General features: G+C 43.7%; 1 protein-coding gene across 5 annotated transcripts in view; it reads left to right on the top strand.

Annotated features, from left to right (window-relative positions):
* The window catches only part of plcg2 (phospholipase C, gamma 2), a 106045-nt gene that overhangs the window by 71128 nt on the left and 17189 nt on the right, over positions 1-17728 (top strand). For all 5 annotated transcript variants that reach the window (XM_086029070.1, XM_086029068.1, XM_086029069.1 and 2 more), the window contains 8 exons: positions 2375-2497; positions 2571-2751; positions 15630-15698; positions 15806-15915; positions 16028-16124; positions 16232-16304; positions 16919-17091; positions 17309-17411. In XM_086029070.1, coding sequence (XP_085885196.1) covers positions 2375-2497; positions 2571-2751; positions 15630-15698; positions 15806-15915; positions 16028-16124; positions 16232-16304; positions 16919-17091; positions 17309-17411 — 929 coding nt within the window. The remainder of the gene's footprint in view (positions 1-2374; positions 2498-2570; positions 2752-15629; positions 15699-15805; positions 15916-16027; positions 16125-16231; positions 16305-16918; positions 17092-17308; positions 17412-17728) is intronic.

Raw genomic sequence — 17728 nt, forward strand, 5'->3', positions numbered from 1 at the left:
GGATCGTTTGAGTCTTGACAAAAAAACCTCAGCACATGCAGCGTACATTAAAGAGCATGTACAACAGATGTCAAGACTTTACGTGTAGTGAACGGGGAGGATGGAAATGGGAGGTGGGGAACGTGACACAACCAGTCTGACAGCAGCAGCTCAGTTCATTCGAGTGCACCACAGCTCAGGTTTCATCATGACGGGACAAATAGGAATCCAACGAATGCGGTGATAACAGGGTTGCGTGTGCGTGTCATTTATTGTGGATGTGTATGCGTATCAGAGCCTCCTCAGCTGCTTTGCCAAACATTGTCTCATCCAGGGGAAAGGGTCCAGATAACAGACGTTTGGGGAGCAGGCCAACGACAATTCTGTCAGCCTTGAAAGTCTATTAGCCTGTGACTTTCAATGGCATCAATTTGTTGAATCATGAATCAAACTTTCAAGGCGAGACACCAACTGCTCCTTTTTCTTTTCCATTTTGCAAAGGAACTCAAAAATTGCATCCACCTTGCGATTGAGTTCGGTCGTTGCATGAGTCTGAGTGTTGATCGCGCACCCCACACCATCCAGGGAGACCGGCGGCCTGTTCCCTTCCAGTGAAGCTGCTCCCATCGGCTAAAATTTGCGATGGAGCAGGAATCTGCCAACTCCAAACATCAGGATACCTATCAGGATACCTGTTGTAAATTCCTTATTACTGCATTGTTGATGCAGGCATTGGTTTGATGTTTAATTCGTGTGTTTTGCCTCAGGCATGTTTTCGGCCAGCTAGTGGGTCCTTTCGTTATATTGATTTACATCTGGCATATTGTTGGACAGCTAAGGGGTGCAAGTGAAAGTTTAGTCTGACTCGCAGACGGATGGCCATTTAAAATTAGAGGCGGACCGGCCTATAGACAGATACTATTTTTCTCCCCCCAGGAAAAATGACGGACGACGGAAGGGTACCCTCACTGCTGACGGATGACAGATGCTCAATTAGTATTTGGTTTTCTCCCACCTCTGACTGTATGTATGGTGTTTGTTTTTGTTTTTTTTGGTGACGAGCCGTGTTTTGTTCGAGGCAAGAAAACCTTCCGAATTAAGGTTAAGAGCATAATCTTGGCTTCAAAATTTTGCAGAATCACAATCGAAGTCTCTCAGATGCATGTGAAAAAAAGTGTGTCCGATGAAACAAAGGTTAGGCTTTTTTGCCCTTTTTCTTGAGCTCCAGCTGAAACTGGTGCATTTGTCAAAGTGGACAGAATTATGAACAGTTCCAAGTGTACAAAGCACAAAATCTTCAGCCTTCTGCTAAGAAGCAAAAAAAGACAAGGAAAGCCTGCTAGATCATGAGAAATTGATTTGGGTGATTGATTTAACATGAATGTGATTAGTTAACTCTGAAAATAGCAAGCCATATAGCCAATAGGGATGTCATGATATCTAAATGTCACGAAACAATAATATCACGATATCAACCTCGCGAAACGATAATTATCACGATATTGTGGGAGATTGGCGATATATTGAAAGCTCACGATACTGTATAAAAGCTCACGATATTGTAAAAAAAAGAGATATTTAAGAAAAATCATCACAATATTCTGTTTTTTTTTACATAACAGCATTCACAAAGAAATAGATGACCTACACTGACTGAACACCTAATATTGTGGCACCTAATATTCACATACACATTGTGAATTTGTGTATTTGTGGGTCAATTTGTGGCGGAACTCAAATGTGTTATGTTCCCTTTATCTACTGATTAGCATGGGTCTTAAACACCGATCTATCCATTATAAGTGGCAAAAGAAATGCATCAAATTAAACCACACTAATAAACTAATCACCAGAGGGTGCTTGAACTGCTCAAATGGAAAACAACTTGGGCTTTTAAACAGACTTGCTGCTATTATTATCGTGACCCAACGACAACGATGTAGTTTGGCAATTTTAATATCATGATACTGCTGATATTGTGACATCCCTAATAGCCAGTTAGAGGGTGTGCACACCTATCTTGGTCGAACTTTTCTGTATTGCAAAAACATTGCATTTGAACACGGGCATGTAGACTTTTCCTATCCATTGTACAGATACAAAACTGTCCATTCCACACTCATTCATGGGCAGTTTCTCAACCTTATTGTATCCCTGCACGGATGTCAAATGTTGCTTCCTGTAGTGTTACATTTGGTAAGTCAAAAAGTTGGAATAGTTTACATGTGTAAAATGAAAACTGAAAGTTCTTAAAGGTATTCCTTTGGGTTGGGTCTTGATTATTAGATTATAATATGATGTGAATAAAATTAACCGATAAGTGTATAATTACTTAAATTTAATGTTCTTTTTGGGTTAACAATTTGATCAAAATTGTTTTTGTATTTCACTTTAGGTGGTTTTACACAAACCTGAGCAGAGGTGAGGCTGAAGATTATTTGCTGAAAATCCCCAGAGATGGAGCTTTCCTCATACGACAGAGGGAGGGAGACCCAGACTCTTTTGCTATTACGTTCAGGTTGAGCAGCATGCTCATCGTTAATTTGCCTAAATAAGTCTATTTTGTACTGAAATGCAATTCTGTCCCTCAGAGGTGACGGCAAGGTGAAACATTGCCGGATCCAGAAGGAAGGCAGTGTTTATCTGCTTGGCACAACAACTGAGTTTGAGAGCCTAGTGGAGATGGTAAACTACTTTAAGAAGAAGCCACTATATCGCAAGACCAAGCTACGATACCCAGTCACGCCCGACCTAGTGGCCCGCTTCAGCACAGTGAGTTACATGAAATAAGATGAAAATGGGTAAAAATGAGGCTGTTCATATTTTTTTTACAAACGTGTTGTTTAATTATCTTAGTTATTGTTTGTTTGTTGACATACATTTTGTTTATGGGAATAGTAATACTGGTTTTGTTTTTGGTTATTTTCATAACTTTCGATTACAAAAGAAAATATGCACAAGTTAGTCAAAGATATAAGGAACAGCTCTCAGTAGGATGCACTATGGTTTCACACCACTACAAACTACAAGTATGACAATTAACATGTTTTTAAAGGGACCCTCCAATTGGGTGAACATTCGCACTTATTTCATAGTTCTGGATTTAAAAATGATGGCTGGAGTAAAGATTTCCACCCAAAAAGATTGTCATGTTTTTAGGTTTGTATTCTGATGTATGTGTATGTGGGTGTGTGTGGGTTTTTTTTGCAGATTTTGGACTTTTAGTGATTATAATGATAGATAGCTATTATTTCCTCGTTTTCTTTGGTATTATTTTTTGGTGAAAAATGTAAAGGATGAAACTTAAAGAATTCAATCGGAAGTCAACCCAAACATATTTTTTCAAGAATATGTTCTATGCAAGCCCACCAGTTGAAACAAGGCATTCTGATAATTATGGCATTTGTGGAATAAGAGTTAATCCACCCGTTTTTCCATCCATGACAGCCTGTTTTCTGAAGCTGAGCAGTGATTGGCCGTTACTTGAGCCCTGAGCAGTTGTGATGTAATTTTCAGTCGACAGAAGTGACGAAATGGCCTCCCCCAGAAATGGCTAAAAACGGGTGGATTAACTCTTATTCCACAAACGCCATATTGATCAGAATGCCTTGTTTCAACTGGTGGTCTTGCATAGAGCATATTCTTGAAAAAATATGTTTGGGTTGACTTCCACTTTAAGCAAACTAAAATTAAATGGGTTGGACCAAGCAAGAGGAGTGTAATTAACAGCAATCATTTCAATGATTCTAACTTGAAAGATGCAGTGCTTGTGGAGGAGTTTGGAATGAAATGGCTTACCAGGTTGAATGGCGGTCCCCCTCTGGAGCAATGGCTTCTTTCTGGCTTCGATTGCAGTTCTGCCTTTAACATCTGTGTGGCTCCTCTGGTTCAGCTATTGGATGCCTCCTCTCGCGTGCATCTCGGTATAACGGCCCTGTGCCACTGCGGCCATCGAGGCTCCCACAGTGTACTGTCCCCACTGACTGTGCTGGTGTAAAAAACGTGTTCAACGTCGCCTAATGTCCGAAAAGTGCGCCAATCATCACCAAAATACATGTAGACCTCTCTACTCATGCCCACTTTAACCACTGAAAATATCAAAAGGATCTCCTCAATATTTTGGATGCTGTCACGCTAAAGATGGCGTCCTATCAGGCCTTTTTGGCTTGTGGCATTCTGGAGGCAGCCGATAGGTACCGTCTGGCCAAGTAGAACTAATGCATTCAGGGACTGCCATCACAACGGCCACTGACCACATTACGGCCACAGTTGCCATCAACCGCCTTGACAAAGGACGCGCGGTATATGGTCACACTGAACTATCCATCCATCCATTATCTATACCGCTTATCTTCACAAGGGTCGCGGGAGTGCTGGAGCCTATCCCAGCTGTCAACGGGCAGTAGGTATGGGACACCCTGAACTGGTTGCCAGCCAATCGCAGGGCACACAGAGACAAACAAACATGCACACTCACAATCACACCTAGGGGCAATTTAGAGTGTCCAATTAACCTACCATGCATGTTTTTGGAATGTGGGAGGAAACCGGAGCACCCGGAGAAAACCCACGCAGGCACGGGGAACATGCAAACTCCACACAGGGAGGCTGGAGCCGGGATCAAACCCACAACCTCGGAACTGTGAGGCGGACGTGCTAACCAGTCGACCACCGTGTCGCCCCACACTGAACTAATGAAATTAAATTGTCTCAAATACCTGTGAACAAACAGTGTCCCTTAACCATCTCAGGGGGCTGCCATTTTGTCACTTCTGTCGATTGAAGATGACATCGATGTTGCTCAGGGCTCAGATAACGACGAATCATGGCTAAGCTTAAAAAAACAGCTTTAGCATCTTTAACCCACATTAGATAAACTCATAGACACAGTAGCTTCAGTCTGTAAGTATATGTGCACAGTAGGTGGTACAGTTTCTGGGCTTCTTGCTGTCATCTTAATATTTTAACGGCTATTTACCTGAATGATTAGTATGAAACAGAACTGTGGCAAGGCTTTCTCAACAAAATCCATCATGAAAATGATCCACGGTTCGATTGATTCTTTTCTATCACTCCCACCGGCTCTCAATTATCTTCTCTTCGGACAATAAAATTGTAACTTCTCTCCGCAGCTCCCATTGTCAACATAATTTCTCTTTAAATGACCTACCGTTGAATAACTCTCACCCCGACGTTCTCTCACCCATGTCAGTTCCTATTATTCTATGTTCACATCGAAGGTGAAACCCAAGATTGGTCACGGGATACTATGAATTAGCTGCTTCATTCTGCTTCAGTCGTCTTCCTCCCAGGAGAGTCTGGCTCTCGAACATATATAATAACCTGGACTGCCAGTCCGCTCTCGTGACTGAAGACAGAGGGGAGCCATCTTTTGTTGCCTTGGTGACTGATAACATGTTTGTTTTTTTGCTGAAAACACTGTTATCAGAACATTTTTAAATGCCAGGAGTCATCAGGTTTTCACAGCAAGTGAAGTTTACAGGCTGGTTTGACCATTCAGAGTACAGTATATGATCTCAGTATTGTGAACCGTGACTGACTGAAGTTAGGTTTACATTTCACTGCCATGTTTTCTTCATGGATGGACAGCGTGATGCAGACGAATCTTTGAGTAGCCCTCAGAGGGGATATAATATAAGAAAAAAATTATAATTTCATTCTTACCGATGAAATTTGCATTTAGAGCTTCTCCCAGGCTTAACTGTACAAGACACACTGTGGCATTTTTGCTGTAGAGAAAAATCAATGTATTTAAGTTCAGCGACCTTAACGAGTGGCAACGTAAGATGCCCGCCGGTGGTTTCACTTCTCCCTACAGCGAGTAAGGTGGCATTAGCAGCCCAGCGCTGTGTCCTAATGTCCACCCTTATCCCCTAACCCAGGGGTGCCCACACTTTTGCAGCATGGGAACTACTCCTAAAAGTCCATTTGATCTACCTATTTTCATCAGCTTGCCTCTGGGCAGCTTTGGCTACATACATATGGTTACCACCACCAGAGTGTGAATGTGCGAGTGCATGAATAATGTTTCCATTGTGAGCACTTTTGAGTGTCCAATGTTCATCCGCGATTTCCGGTTCCAGCGCCGCGCGAGTGGCAGCCCGCTACAGCAGCTCCTGCTCACCGGTGAGCCTTTTCGTGTGTTTTTGTACCTTACTATTACTCTACCTCATACCTTTTTCACATAGTTGATAGTCGTAAACTTGCGTAGTAATGGACACCCAAACTGCGGTCTTCTTGCTGCTGCTGGTGGCTATTTTTTGCGCGATCGTGTCCGGCGACTTGGCTCGGAGCCGCGCCCCCATTGTTTACAGCCGGAATCAGCTGTTAGCACTCCATGCTAACCCTGCGCCGGCTCCTGGGGCGAGACCCAATATCCCCCGTGAGCTGAGGAGGAAGAGACGGGGATCTCGTGCGGGGGTTAAACGCCGGGAAAGGAGGAGACGATACCATCCCGTCATCCCATCCGTTATCATGGGGAATGTTAGATCTCTCCCCAACAAGATGGACGAGCTAGCGGCGCTTACCCGGCATGAGAGGGACTTCCGGGAGGCTAGCCTGATGCTATTCACGGAGTCGTGGCTAACAGCGCTAACGCCGAACGCGGTCGTAGATTTGGACGGCTTCCAAATCATACGCGCGGACAGGACGCTGGAGAGTGGTAAGGAGAAAGGAGGAGGGCTGGCTGTGTTTGTGAACGATAGATGGTGTAATCCTGGGCACATCACGATTAAGGAGCAGCTTTGCAGCAGGGATATTGAGCTGCTAGCTGTTGGCATGAGGCCATTCTACATCCCGCGAGAGTTTAGTCATATGATCGCGGTGACCGTCTACGTCCCACCATCTGCCAGCAGCGACACAGCCTGTGATGTCTTGACTGCAGCAGTGAGCAGGCTACAAACACAGCACCCAAATGCCCTGATACTCATCTCTGGTGACTTCAATCATGCCTCCCCTTCCTCCTCTCTGCCTTCATTCACACAGTATGTCACCTGCCACACCAGAGACAATAAAACACTGGACCTTTTCTATGCCAACACCAAGGAGGCATACACATCACTGCCCCTCCCCCCGCTGGGCAAAGCTGATCACAACCTGGTGGCTCTCCAGTCTGTGTACAAACCTCTGGTCCGCAGGCAGACAGCTGTGACCCGCACGGTTAAGAGATGGTCTGGAGAGGCCGAGGAGGCCTTAAAAGACTACTTCTTTCCACAGAACTGTGTGGGAAGTATTCAGCGATGCTCACGGGGAAGACATTAGTAGTCTAACGGACACTGTTACTGACTATATAAATTTCTGCATGGAGAACACCATACCCACCAGGACAGTAAGGTGTTCCTCCAACAACAAACCCTGGATCACACCAGACATAAAAGCTCTCCTGAAGGAGAAGAGGAGGGCTTTTGCATCAGGCAACAAAGAGGAGCGGAAGACTGTGCAGCGCCAGCTGAGGAGGAGGATCAGAGAGCGGAAAAGGTCCTACAGGAAGAGGATGGAGGCGCAGCTGCTGCAGGATAATGCCAGGGGAGTCTGGAGGGGCATGAAGACCATCTCAGGCCACGGGCATTCCAAGACCCGGACTGGGGGGGACATGCATTGGGCAAATGAGCTGAACCTCTTTTTCAATAGGTTCGATCAGATGCCTGCCCCCACTCAGTCTCTCCTGCTGCAGCCTCCACCTACTCCTCCTGCTGGGTGTGTCACCCCCTCCCCTCTTTTCTCCACAGTCTCCAGCTCCTAGCAATACCAGACAGCCACCACTCCCTCCTGCCCAGCCTTGGCCTTCACAACATCTCAGGTGAAGAACCAGCTGAAGAAGATGAAGGCGAGGAAGGTAGCTGGTCCAGATGGCATCAGCCCCCGGCTCCTAAAATCCTGCGCAGACCAGCTGTGTGGAATTGTCCAGCATGTTCAGCCTGAGCCTAAAGCTGGGCAAAGTCCCCCAGCTGTGGAAAACATCCTGCCTGGTGCCGGTGCCAAAGACCCCCCACCCGAAGGAGCTCAACAGCTGGCGCTGACGTCTCACCTGATGAAGACTCTGGAGGGACTGGTCCTTGTCCACCTGTGCCCCCTGGTGAGCTCCTCAATGGACCCACTCCAGTTCGTATACCAGCCTGGCATCAGTGTGGATGATGCCATCATCTACCTCCTCCACACTTCACTCTCCCACTTGGAGAAGGCGGGGAGCACTGTGACGATCATGTTCTTTGATTTCTCCAGTGCTTTCAACACCATCCAGCCCACCCTATTGGGAGACAAGCTGGAGGGGTCAGGGGTGGCCCAACACCTCACCACATGGATCCAGGACTACCTCACAAACCGGCCACAGTATATGAGAACACACGACTGTGTGTCTGACGTGCTCCTCTGTAGCACGGGAGCCCCGCAGGTAACTGTCTTGGCTCCCTTCCTGTTCACCCTCTACACCTCGGACTTCAACTACAGTACCCCTACCTGTCACCTGCAGAAGTTCTCTGACGACTCTGTGATTGTCGGCCTCATCACAGGCGGAGATGATTGGGAGTACAGAGAACTTACTCAGGGTTTTGTGGACTGGTGCCAGCAGAACCGCCTCCTGATCAATGCGGGGAAATCCAAAGAAATGGTGGTGGATTTCGGTAGTCGCCATTACACTGCACCTGCACCAGTGAACAGATGTTGAGAGAGTCTCAATTTACAAGTACCTGGGCGTTCATCTGAACAATAACTGAGGAAGCGACTGGAGCGACAACACAGGCGCCCTCTATAGGAAGAGGCAGAGCAGACCCTACTCAGGGGACTGAGGTCTTTTGGGGTTCAGGGGACACTCCTCAGGAACATTTATGAATCTGTGGTTGCATCGGTCATTTTCCAGGGAGTGGTCACCTGGGCAGGCGGCGTCTCAGCCCGGGACAAGAAGCGGCTGGACAAACTGGTCAGGAGGGCTGCGCCCTGGATTCTGTGGACTCGTGGGGGACAGGAGGATGATGGCCAAGCTGTCATCAATGCTGGACAACCCGGCCCACCCCTCCAGGGCACCCTAACAGCACTCCACAGCGCCTTCAGTGACAGACTGTTACACCCTCGCTGTGCAAAGGAGAGATTCCGCCGCTCCTTCTTGCCTGCTGCTGTCAGACTCTTTAACAAGAACATTGTGTAGTCTCTACAAACTGGCAGACATTAGTGTTATTGTGCAGTCCTGCACCTGAGCTTATATCGTGCAATACCCAACATTCCCCACTACTGTTAGTCTAGTTTTATTTTAATCCAATGCTGTTCCTTACATTTCACTGCAGCACTGCAGCACTGTCACTTACTTAGAGTATTTTTCCTCTGTACTAAGTACAAGCTAAAATGAGTGTTCCTCATACTTTTTATGTAGATGTATGTTGGTGTGTATATACATGTGTATATACACATAGTTACTGCGTATATTTACATAAATTTAATCCTGAATGTGTCATCTTCCAAACCGCTTATCCTATACAGGGTCGCGGGGAGGTGCTGGAGCCTATCCCATCCGTCAACGGGCGAAGGCAGACTACACCCCAAACTGGTCACCAGCCAGTCACAGGGCACACATAGACACCGCCACTGAGCGGGAATCGATCCCACGCTGCCCGCACACAACTCAGGCGTGTGTACCACTACACTATCAGTGACCCTCTTTGATCCTGAATGTTTGCCATTAATGTTATACATTAATGGCTACATTATGCCGCCGTCCCTGTGTGACCTATATTTTTGCTGCTGTAACACTGAAAATTTCCCCACTGTGGGATCAATAAAGGCCTTCTTATTCTTATCAAAAGCATCATATAAATAAATCAAATGCATTATTGTTGTCAGAGATGGGCATTTCGTCCCAGGAATGGAACGGTCCGTACGACCTGGCCCATTTTGGGGACAGAGGATGGAAAATTAGACGTTTTTAAAAAGGACAGACTCAGCAAGGACGGAAATGAGTTTCCCTCCGTCCCTCTAATCGTCCCTAACCGGATCAAGTACCGACGGGCGCACATTTCACTGACGACTGACAGAAACACACCTAGCCTGTCTTGAATGTGTAATCCACCAATACACTACTTTAGACCGAATGTGAATTATCACGACGTGCCGCTTGTCTTGTTTGTGTTCACCGTGTTTGTATGCGGGAGGGAGTTACTTCACTTTGCTTCAAGCAGACATCAAAAACAAGTTTACACATCGCTAGTAAGTTTGGTGACATGACAGACCACAAGGCTATTGTTGTTCCACACTGTTTTTTTTTAATTTCACCATATGTGTGACTGTGTGTATTTTTGTTTAGTTTTATTTCATTCGGCTGCGTATGATTATTAGGGATGTAACGATTCACTCATGCCCCGATTCGATTCGATTTTCAGTTCCCGATTTTCGATTCGATTCGATTTTTTAAAAATTGCTACCATGCTTGTCTCTGTGCACTAGTGTGGTACTGCAGCCATCCACAAACGCAACACACACTGATGTTTGGCGCAAAAGCATAATTTGATATACACATTCAAAATGTGCTATGCATCTGGAATGAAAAAACGTTTCAAGATATCCCTTTCTAGATGAATTTAAGCAACTTGATTTTTCAATTAATCGCTACATCCCTACTGATTATTCATGAGCATGCGTGACGTACTACGTACATTTTCAGCGCCAACGCGAGGTGGCCAAAAGTTCATTTCAACATACCGTATTTTCCGGACTATAAGTCGCGGATTTTTTCCTATAGTTTGGCTGGGGGTGCGACTTATACTCTGGAGCGACTTATGTGTGAAATTATTAACACATTATTACTGTCATGGCTTGTTAGTGCTGACTTGTATTTTTGATGTGTTGTCTCCCTCTGCAGGCACCTTAGTGCTGAAGCGCTACAGTTTTAGCGCTAAAATGCCTGCAGAGGGAGGCAAAACATCATAAATATAAGTCAGCACTAACAAGCCATGACAATTACTTCTAGATCATTTCACATGTTATTGTAACCCCACATAAAGAAACATGAGATACATCCTAAAAGCTATTAAAATGCATGAATAATTTAAATGGCTAAAGTCTAAAGTCTAGTCTGTTTTGCTAAATAAGTAATTAAAATGGTATGATAAAAAGAATTTGACTGTTAAGACCTTGCTAGTCGAGGAAGCCAGCTTATCCAAACAGCTAAACATTCACAAACAAACGCCACAGACTCTAGGTGTGCAGCGAAGTTGCCTGTTTATATTATGAATCTGCACAAGAAACAGAAAATACTATCAATCTATGCATTACATGCACATGTATTTTCATAGACATGAACAATATGAGCCTATGCTAACGATTAGCGATCACGATTAGCATTAGCGATAGCGATTAGAATGTTCAGTCAACAGCCTACAATCATCCACAATTCAGCTCATATATAAATGTCATTACACACAATTGTCTAAGTTAGTTTCAGACGATGGTTGAACAAGAATGTACCACAAACAGGCAGACATGCTAACGATTAGCGATCGCGATTAGCATTAGCGATAGCGATTAGTATGTTCAGTCAACAACACAGTACAATCATCCACAATTCAGCTCCTATATAAATGTTGCATGCTCATTACTCACAATTGTCTAAGTTACTTGACGATGGTTGAACAAGAATGAACCACAAACAGGCAGTTGCCTGCCTCTGGCTGGGGTATTGCATCATGCAGCCACACACATAAGAAGCTGAGCACAGAGGAGACCGAATACATAAATACTTTTGGAGACTTGCAAACATTCTACATGGTCGGGGATAAATAAAAGACTTATTTAATCGATCTACAACCGTTTTGGTGAGTTTAAAGTTATCTTACAGTAACTTTCTTGTATGCTACATGTGTGAATGTTAGCTAAATGTTACCATCGTAGCTCGGTGGAAATGATGTGTACTAAACGCACAATTTCCTCCAAAAAAGCGACTTATACTCCAGTGTGACTTATATATGTTTTTTTCCCCTTTATTATGCATTTTATGGCTGGTGCGACTTGTACTCCGGAGCGATTTATAGTCCGGAAAATACGGTAGATTCTGAAACCTCTGTCGTGAGCCTCTCACCCACGGCGTCATGCATGGACACCTTTTTTTTTTTTTTTTTTTTTTTTTTTTGGCGGAGTGGACAGACTGGTGAAATTTAAGAACGGAAGGGCTTTAAAATGATGAGGACGTACAGGGACGGAGGAATAAGGATGGAGGGACGATGAAGCAAGGGTGCCCAGGTCGTGGATGGAGGACAAAAGACGGACTGGCAAAATAGGGTTAAGTGCCCATCACTGATTATTGTATTACTTTATTTATTTAAAAATATAATTTGAATTCTTTATAGGTACAATATATATCCTTGTACCTTGCATAACTGCATGAACTCATATCGCACGATAAAACACCCACTTCCCCCTGGTCCGCTTGCTCTACAGCAAGTGATGATGCCCTGCCCCGGAACCCACTGCAAAACGAAAATCTTCGTCTCACTTTGAATGGAAATACTTCGCTTACTTGTGCCCCTAACCATTCTTATACTTTGTAATTACGTTTAGAGTAGACAAAACAAAATGCAAACTACTAGTTTTTCCAGTTGCATGCGCATGCGCGGTGACGCATGCAACAGGCCAAATGTGTGCCCTATATGTCAATCAAGTGAGAAAATTCACAACGTATGATAGGCGGGATTCTACTTATTATTTTTAAACTCATTCATCCGTTGACAGGCAACTACATACAGTATATAGCATAAAATTGGAAACCCGTATCGTGTTGGAGGGGTTTGAATGTCCAAATGAGCTAGGAGCTAAATTGTCTGGGGCTTTCTGCCCCTGGCAGGGTCACCCATGACAAACAGGTCCTAGGTGAGGGACCAGACCAAGGACGGCTCAGAGAGCCCTTATGACGAATAAGAAAAAATGGATGGATTTTTCCCTTGCCCGGGGCCTCCCTCCGGAGCCAGGCCTGGAGGTGGAGCTCAAAGGCCAGCGTCTGGTGGTCGAGCCCGCACCCATATGGCGCCTGGCTAGGCCCAGCCTGAAAGGACAACGTGTGTCCTCCTTCACATCGGGTGGGCGGATGTTGTTTGTGCTTATGCACCAAACAGCAGTTCAGAGTACCCACCCTTTTTGGAGTCCTTGGAAGGAGTGCTCCTTCTGGGGACACCGTCATTTTGCTGTTTGACTTCAATGCTCACGTTGGCAATGACAGGGAGACCTGGACGGGCGTGATTGGGAGGTACCCTGATCAGAGCCCGAGCTGTGTTCTGTTAATCGACTTTTGTGCTCGTCACAGATTGTCCATAAGGAACACCAGGTTCAAACATGAGGGTGTCCATATGTGCACTTGGCACCAGGACACCCTAGACCACAGTTCAATGATCGACTTGTGGTTGTACCATCGGATTTGCGGGCGATTGTTTTGGACACTCAGGTGAAGAGAGGGGCGGAGCTGTCAACTGATTACTACTTGGTGGTGTGTTGGCTCCGATGGTGGGGGAAGATGCCTGTACAACCTGGCAGACCCAAACGTATTGTGAGGGTTTGCTGGGAACGTCTGGCAGAATCCCCTGACAGAAAAAAATTCATTTCACACCTTTGGCAGAATTTCGCCCACGTCCTGGGGGACATTGAGTCGGAGTGGACCATGTTCCATGCCCTCATTTCGGCTGACCAGACCTGTGGCCATAAGGTGGTCGGTGCCTGTCGTGGTGCAGACGCCCTAGTACGGACAGTTCGATCCCTGTACGACCAGTGTCAGAGTTCGATCCACATTGCAGTAAGTCAGATTCATTTCCACTGAGGGTTGGACTACGTCATGGCTGCCCATTGTCACCGATTCTGTTCATAACTTTTATGGACATAATTTCTAGGCGCAGCCGAGGTGTTTATGGCGTCTGGTTTGGTGGTCTCAGTATTACCTCTCTGCTTTTTTCAGATGATGTGGAACTGTTGGCTTCTTCAAGCCGCATTTCCACGCTAACCATCTTGTGTGTTCAGTTTTGTTCCAAAACGTTTACCGAATAAACAGTTACTCAGAAGTTGAATTTTATGTGTTCTTTATCTTCCAAAGTCCAAGATTGATGATACATAATCTTGTGGCTGGTTACATTGCCCACAAGCATGCATGAAACACAAACAGACAAAAGACCAGCAACCACGCCCTTCATCCACTTTACTTATAAGATACATATTTCCTCCTTCTAGGAACTGTTTCTTTTGGATTGTAGACCATACAAGGAGTATGCTGTATTCCGGCCAATGTTCCCTCTAAGATGTGGGTGTGAGCAATTGCACACTGCTCTCACCCTTTCACACGGTGACATTCTCGCATACCACACACACACATTACATTTCTAAAATCATTCCTTCAATTCCACCCCAGTTTAATCTACAAGCGGGACACCACACTATTCCCACTTCCCTTAAAGTTTCATTAGCGCGACCTTAGGGTGCACACTCAGCTGTTCTAATATAGTTTGAAGCATACATTTACACAAACGCACACACGCCACTGACGAGACGCTGCAGATGTCTAAACATGGGCGTAGTTTACGAGCCACTCAAATGAGGCTCTCTCTCGCATTTCAGAGGTCAGGTGACTAGAAATATTTGTGTTTTTTGAAATGGCATGTTTTCCATTAATTATGAGGGGACATTGTGGGGGCATATTGATACAGATTGTATTGAAACTTGATTATGCTTAAAATGACCTGTGTGCTAAAATAAAAATAACAAACTAAGGCTGATTTTATTTGTCACAAATATCAATTCAATGAAATATTCTATTTTGATATAAAGGTTTAATCATATCTGCTATTTTGACATATAGGTGGTTTGTTTGAATTTTTTGAAACGTACCTACATCATGTAACTTGTTATTATCGCAGGTTTTAGACAGGCGTGACACTGGTTTGGCTGCCGTGTGCTGGTGTTGCTCACCGTGGTCCAAGGAATGCTCAGGGAATTTGTGTGAATGCTCAGACACATGCATGCAAATTTGAGGGAACATTGATTTTGGCTGATATCCCATATTAGCTTGCATTTCACAAACCCTACTACACTAGCTAAGCCTCACTTTTCTCACTTTTAAGCATAATCCTGTACTGCTCCCATTTTGGAGGTCAGCATCATTTCTTCCTCATGGACGCTACCACTCCTGTCTGCTGCTCCCGTGAACTTTTTATCCTTTCCTGTCCCAATCCCATGATTGAAGGTAAAGTTGACTCCCAACCCGCGGGAATCCCGCGGCATTGCTGTGACCCGGTGGGTTCCCGAAAAAATGTCAGCCTCTAGTACACACTGGACTGGTCTGTCAATCAAAGGGCACATTTAAACAAACAGCATTCACACTCACATTCACACTTTGGAACAATTTAAAGTCTTCAATTAACCTTGTGTATGTTTATGGATTGTGTGAAGAAAACACAAACAGGAAGGACATGAAAACATGCATGTTCAGAGCTGAGATTCAAACACAGAACCTTACTAATGTAAGGCAGGAGTTCTACCCACTAACCACTAATAGATGAATTAAAAAGGCTGCTAATGAAAAAGATTATATTTTTGAGGTGATCATTTTGAATCCTGCTTTGTTTGGGTAATATCTCTGTAAAGAATGGTACCTGACAGTGGATTCTTTTTGACAGGATAAAGACACTGCCTCACTGTACGAAATGACGACATATGTGGAACCCAATGAGATTGAGTCATCACTGGTGTGTACAGTTATAATAGTAATATGTTTTTGTTGCTGTTTTTTGGTATGCTTAACTTATTGTATGCTTATTGTGTTTCATTTAATTTTTTTGTTTGTGTACCTTAGCCAAAGAATACTGTTCGGGCTGTTTATAGCTACCAGTCTAAGATGCCCGATGAACTCACCTTCAATAAAGGAGCTTTGATACATAATGTGTCAAAGTACAATGATGGATGGTGAGTCTATTTGCACACTTTTGTTTGACATGACCAAGTACAAAAGTACACACAAAAAAAAAATTTAAAAAAAGGAAAGCAAAAATCATTCAGATTCCTCTTTACATTCTAGGTGGAAAGGAGACCATGGTGGTAATGTGCAGCTCTTTTTCCCAGCCAATTATGTTGAGGAAGTGTCCAACAACACCAAACTTGATTTTGGACAACAGGTTTTTTTTATTAATTTTTTTAAGGCATTTCAGGTCATAATTTAACTGGATGTTTGACGGAATAAAGCCTAAAATCTCATATTTGTTTATGACCGAAATTAAAACAGGATTTAGAAGACAATCCCTTGGGTGAACTATGCAAGGGTGTGGTGGATATCTCAAAGTGCAACATACAAAACTGTGAGTATTTTTTTTTCCACTTCTAGCACCATTTCAAGTTCTAACGAATTTTGCTGAAGCTGGAGGTCAAATTCAAATTCATCTTTGATCATTTGTGGAAATGAATTTTTGAAACAGGGACACTAAGGTAAAAAATAATAACATAACATGAAAATGCTTTTTGTCTGTTGAAATTGGAATTTAGTTTATAACAAAAAGATTTGCATACACCTAAAATGGATTCTGTACATAAAAAGTTATGCCACTGTGATTTTTATAGCATTTATAGCCCTTAAACATTGTTTACAGTCTTTTTAAACAATCCGAGCAAGAAGAGCAATGGCTAACACCAAAAATATTGGAAATAACTGTATTATAAAAAGTGGAGTTGATGTTGAACCACTGTAATGACACATCTCCCCAAAAATCCGCACTATAGCAGAATTGCAACAACTGAACTGCAATATAGCACTTGTTTACTGTAGTTAGAGCTCTGAAATCGAAACAATTGGTTAATTTGAGATTCAAAAAATCCTGCTTCTTAAATGTCACAATTTTAAAATGTAAAACAACATTATAAGTCAATATTTAATCAGGAATGCCGTGTCACTGAGTCCTCTCCTCTCTCTTTTCAGTGAAAAACGGTAAAAATGGCAGATTGCATGTTCTTACACTGCAGAACATGGAGCAGGACAGTCTCCATTTTGACTTGGCCGCAGACTCTTTGGAGGAACTTTTTGAATGGTACAAAGTGGCCTGGGGAATCACTCAGAGAGAGATGAGAAAGCAATTCAGTAGGGAACAAGAGGCAAGTGTTTGGTGCATATTTGTTCTGCAGTATCATATTAAAGTTAACTCATCCAAAGAACTGCAAATGGCTCACAAGCCACATGTTGGCCCCCTTTGTATTTGAATACCAATTGATAGAATTGTACAGATTTTTTTATGGACCACTGTGCATTGATGGTTTTATCCCATCACTGAGCATGCAGTATCAGGGAAGTGACATTCTTGTCCAACCTCAGATCAGGCAGCAGGAGGAAGTGGAGAAGAAGGCAGAGGTTGCTAAGGAGATGTCAGACCTGGTTGTCTACTGTCAGCCACGCAGCAAGGACAAGGACCGTTTTGGTAAATGCATGCAGTTATAATAACATATGGAAAAAAGTATGATTAAAGAACAAATCTACTCCAGGCTCATTGTGTAAAATATGCTCCAGTAGCACATTAATGTTCATTCTTTACATATTTCATATTTTAGTTACAGCAGCACAAAATTGCTGGTACCCCTCAAATTTAAATAAAAAAGCTATCCAATGAAAATCAGACATTGATTTTGAATTGTGGTTCAACAGAATTATTTTTTAAAACATGAAATTGGCTTGGAAAAAGATAATGGTGCCCCTATAAAAGATTGAAAATAATTTGACTGTGGAGACATGCTTAAT

The sequence above is a fragment of the Filicampus tigris genome, chromosome 4 (assembly GCF_054856515.1).
Source record: "Filicampus tigris isolate MCC_2025a chromosome 4, RoL_Ftig_1.0, whole genome shotgun sequence".
Taxonomy (NCBI): Eukaryota; Metazoa; Chordata; class Actinopteri; order Syngnathiformes; family Syngnathidae; genus Filicampus; species Filicampus tigris.